This window comes from Aureococcus anophagefferens, assembly GCF_000186865.1.
Source record: "Aureococcus anophagefferens unplaced genomic scaffold AURANscaffold_41, whole genome shotgun sequence".
NCBI classification, from domain to species: domain Eukaryota; class Pelagophyceae; order Pelagomonadales; family Pelagomonadaceae; genus Aureococcus; species Aureococcus anophagefferens.
The window spans coordinates 359,957-363,860 of record NW_008705598.1 but is presented as its reverse complement, the minus strand read 5'-3'; the positions used below and the strand labels follow the sequence as shown (position 1 = coordinate 363,860).

The 3,904-nt window shown below is 72.0% G+C and overlaps 3 protein-coding genes across 3 annotated transcripts in view; 1 reads left to right on the top strand and 2 right to left on the bottom strand.

The window, feature by feature from the left end:
- The window catches only part of AURANDRAFT_67577 (expressed protein), a gene marked incomplete at both ends in the record, with an annotated part of 3,698 nt that extends 3,292 nt beyond the window's left edge, over nt 1-406 (top strand). The window contains one exon of the mRNA XM_009043042.1: nt 379-406. Coding sequence (XP_009041290.1) covers nt 379-406 — 28 coding nt within the window. The remainder of the gene's footprint in view (nt 1-378) is intronic.
- A 335-nt stretch (nt 407-741) lies between these two features.
- Nucleotides 742-897, bottom strand: AURANDRAFT_8401 (hypothetical protein; the record flags this gene model as incomplete). The annotated part of the gene is made up of 1 exon (XM_009043037.1): nt 742-897. A coding segment is annotated over one exon (156 nt), but the record flags the coding sequence as incomplete, so codon positions are not given.
- A 1,731-nt stretch (nt 898-2,628) lies between these two features.
- The window catches only part of AURANDRAFT_67576 (hypothetical protein), a gene marked incomplete at both ends in the record, with an annotated part of 3,561 nt that continues 2,285 nt past the window's right edge, over nt 2,629-3,904 (bottom strand). The window contains one exon of the mRNA XM_009043036.1: nt 2,629-3,700. Within this exon, the coding sequence (XP_009041284.1) occupies nt 2,629-3,700 (1,072 nt within the window). The remainder of the gene's footprint in view (nt 3,701-3,904) is intronic.

The following is a 3,904-nucleotide window of genomic DNA, read 5'->3' as shown; positions in this document are numbered from 1 at the left end:
TCGCACTTCCCGCTGACGAACGCGCGCGCCTTCGCGGTCCGGAAGCGTGACGGCGAGCGCGTAGAGTTTGGAAAAAGACTGCTTCTTCGCGCGAACCTGCCCCGGCTTGCGGGCGGACACGTCCGCCGTCGCGACGCCGACGGCCCGCCGCGCGCGACACGTGTGCTCGGTTGCGCGCGGCGGTGCATAGATGTGCGCCTCAGGCTCCCATCGCTCCAGGTTCTGCAGAGATTCGGTGGTGCCTTTTACAACCTCGAGCTCGCATTGGCGCGGCAATGGGTGGAGGAGCTCACGATGCTCCGCGACTCCGCGCGCGAGCGCGGAGCGTGGTGCCTACTATGGTCGGATCGTCGCGCAGAACTGCGGGATTGCATCTAGGTCCTGGCGAACATCCGTCTTCGCGTAAGAACCCCGACCAAACGTGCAACAAAATCACCTTATCCCCCCCTCAGGCTCGGCCGCGTCGTCCTCGGCGGGCCGCCGCCAGAGGAGCGCGCGCCAGTCCAGCACCCCCCCCTCGTGGGGCGGCACGGCGTCCACAGCTCTCTCGCCGCAGCAGGGCCACCAGAGCGCCCAGTGCGCGCGGACCGCGTCGTAGAAGAGCGCGGCGTCGTAAAAGTGCACGGGCTCGTGGCACGTCGGGCAGAGCTTCGACGGGTGGCGCCGCGCGAGGGCCGCCCGCTCCGCCGCCAACAAAACCTTCACGCGCGCGAGGCACCCGGCCGCGGCCCCGGGGCCCAGGACCTTCATGGGCCGCATGATCTTCCGCGCGACGGACGAGTGGCCGACGTCCTCGAAAAACGTCGTCGCGTCCGTGCCCGCGAAGTCCAAAACGGTGTCCAGCGACCCCGGGTGCTGCGGCGCGAAGGCCGTGATGTCGTAGACCGCGCCGTGGATGCCCACGAGCACGCGCGACCCCTCGACGTTCGCGCCCACCACAGCCCGCTCGACCCACGTGCACGCGAACGCGGAGTAGAAGGCCTTGTAGCCCACCGGTGGCACCCAGCCGGGGCCGCGGGGCGTGTACGCCAGCGAAAGCCGCTGGGTCTGTTTGAGCGTCGGCCCCCAGTCGCGGTCGAAGAGCCGCCGCCACGTGCTCGGGCCGTCCGCGGCCGCGCGCCGCGCGCCGTCGCAGCAGGCCAGGGTCGCGACGTCCCGCGCGTCCAGCGCGTCGCAGACCTCGCCCCAGAGCTCTCTCGGAAGACTCACGAGCGGCCTCCGCGGCGGCCCGGGATCCGCGGGCGCTCTTCGCGCCTTTCGCCGGTCCGCGGCGCCGAAGCTACTCTTCGCCGTCGCGGCGACGACGGTCGTGACGGCGACGGCGAAGAGCCAGCAGAGCGCGTCCCGCGCCGTCGCGACGTCGAGCGGCGCCGGCGGGCAGCCGACGTTCGCGAGGACGGCGACGCGGTACGCGGCGTAGCTGCCCACGAAGAGGACGAGCTGCTGCCAGCGGCCGCGCTCCCGGTCCCGGCGGCCCATGCGCGCCGGCGCCGGCGCGGCGGTGCGCGACAAAGGTCGCTCGCGGCGGCAGACGCGTCGAGCAGATCCCTTCGGCTGGTCAGCTGGCCACACAGATGGCACGGCCGCGGCACGACGCTGATTTGTGGCAGCTCGTGTCAAGGCTGGCTCTTGATGCCTCGTTGACCTTTATGAATTGCGGGCTGCTGCCGACATGGCGGAGACAGTGCGACGCAGGCCGAACCTTTCTTTGGACGTCTGGCGGCTCATCGTCGAGTGCGGCTCGATCCCGAGCTACCCCAAGATCGCATCTGTTTGCAAGATGCTGTCCACCAGCAGTGTGGCAAGTGGGCTCTTTCGCGCTGCGCTGGAGGGCACGGCAGCGGTCTACCAGCTTCCGTTCATGCGGACACCGATAGATTTCAAGGCCTTCTATCGACGATTCTCGTGCCGCGGGGACTACCTGCCGCCGCGGGTTGCGCCCACGACAGGCATCGAGGACTACGTATGGAGCCTCGAGCTGCTCGACAACAGCGCTCGCGGCAAGCCGCGAGTCCTCGCAACGTGTCTCTTGGAGCAGCGTAATCCTCACCTCTGTTCGTTTCTCGAACTCTTCTCTTCGCATGTCGATATGCATCACGATCCTATGTTGAGCTGCCTCGACGACTGGGCTAGCATTGTTCCTGAAGACGTCCACACTCGTCCGGCAGCGTTAGATGAGTTCGCCGTCCGGCTGCTGTGTTTCAGCAAACAGCAATCGGCGACTGCGTGCTTGGTCGCGCGCGCAACTGTCGACCCAGCAGAGAGTCATCCGTACAGAGAGGGCCCCGTGATCGGCTTTTATAGTTCAGAGCAGGACGTCATCGAGTCGGAAATGGACGCAGAATTCCAGGCAGACATCCAATACGACTACAAAGATCACGACTTCTCTGTTGTCTTTTCTGGCAACTTTTGTCGAGATTACGAGAAGCGGCCGCGGGGCGGCGACGCGTGGTATGCGCCCGCCGCGCAAGTCCTCCACTACCTGGAGCAGTACGCCCGCTTCATCTACTAGGCCTTACTACTAGTACAGCTGCTCGATGAAGGTGTTGGCGTCTAACAAACGTTTGGTGCCGCACACGCGCACCTATCCCGACCGACTCAAACCACCCCAAACACAGAAAAACACCCTTACGCCCCCGGGAGGAGCCCCCGGGCCCAGGGGTGCTCGTCGCGCGCGACCGCGAGCGTCGCGGCGGCCTCCGCGCCGAGCCGGCGCGCGCAATCCGCGAGCGCGGCCGCCGCGCGCCGCGCGGCGTCCGCGGCGCCGAGGTCGTCGTCGCGCGCCGCCCAGAGCGCGAGGCCCGCGTGGAGGAGCGCGTCGACGACCGCGCGGCACGGCTCCGCGGCCCCAAAGGCCGCCGCGGCGTCGCCGGCCGCGGCGACGGCGCCCGCGCGGACGAGCGCGCGCGCGGCGCCGCGGCGCCTGTCCCGGGCCGCGTTCGACGCCAGGACCGCGTCGACGTCGACGTCGTCCCAGTCCACGGCCGCGGCCGGGTCCGCGACGCGCTCGCCCGCGGCCGCCGCGGCGACCGCGTCGACGATCGGCGCCAGCGCGGCCGCGGCCGCGCGCGCGGCGCCGTCGGGCGCGATCGCCGCCGCGGACGCCGCCGCGACGACGCAGGCCGCCAGCCGCCGGTGGTCGCCGGCGAGCGCGCCGCCGGCGAGCGCCGCCGCGAGGCGCCGCGCCGCCGCGTCGGCCGCGCGGCGACGCCCCCGCTTCGCCGCGGCTTGAACCAAGTCCGCGAGCCACGCGGCGCCCTCCCGCGCCGCGTCGGGCCGCGCGCTCAGGTCGGCGAGCACGCCGCAGCAGTCCAACGCCGCCTCGTGCGCGCCGGGCGCGTCCCCGCCCGCGGCGTCGTGCGCCGCCTTGGCCGCGCGCACGAACCCGCCGTCCGCGTCCGCGAGATTTTCCCTCACAAGCGCCAGGAGCGCCGCCGCGGCGCAGGCGCACACGAAGGCCGCGGCCCGCGGCCCGCCGGCGGCCCGGGCGGCGTCGACGGCGCCGCGGCACTTCTGGCGGAAGTCGCCGACGAGCCTTCTCCGCCGGACGCCGTCCTCGGCGGACGCCGCGGCGACGAGCAGATCCGCGAAGGCGCGGCCCGCGTCCCCGGCGTCCCAGGCGTCGTCGCCCGCGAGCGTCGGCGCCGCCGCGCGCAGCCGGTCCCAGAGCGCGCGGACCACAGTGGCATCCACAACACCACTGCACCGGGAGAAGACGAGCGCGAAGGCGAGCGCGTCGCCGACGGGCGGGGCGCCCCAGTCCAGCGCCGCCCAGCCCGCCACGCGCGCGTCGCGCGTCGCGGCGCCGCCGAGCCGCAGCCCCGCGGCCGCGGCGCACGCGAGCGCGCGCGCGCGCGCCGCCGGCTCGCTTTCGAGGAACCGCCAGAAGTCGCGCGGCGCCGCC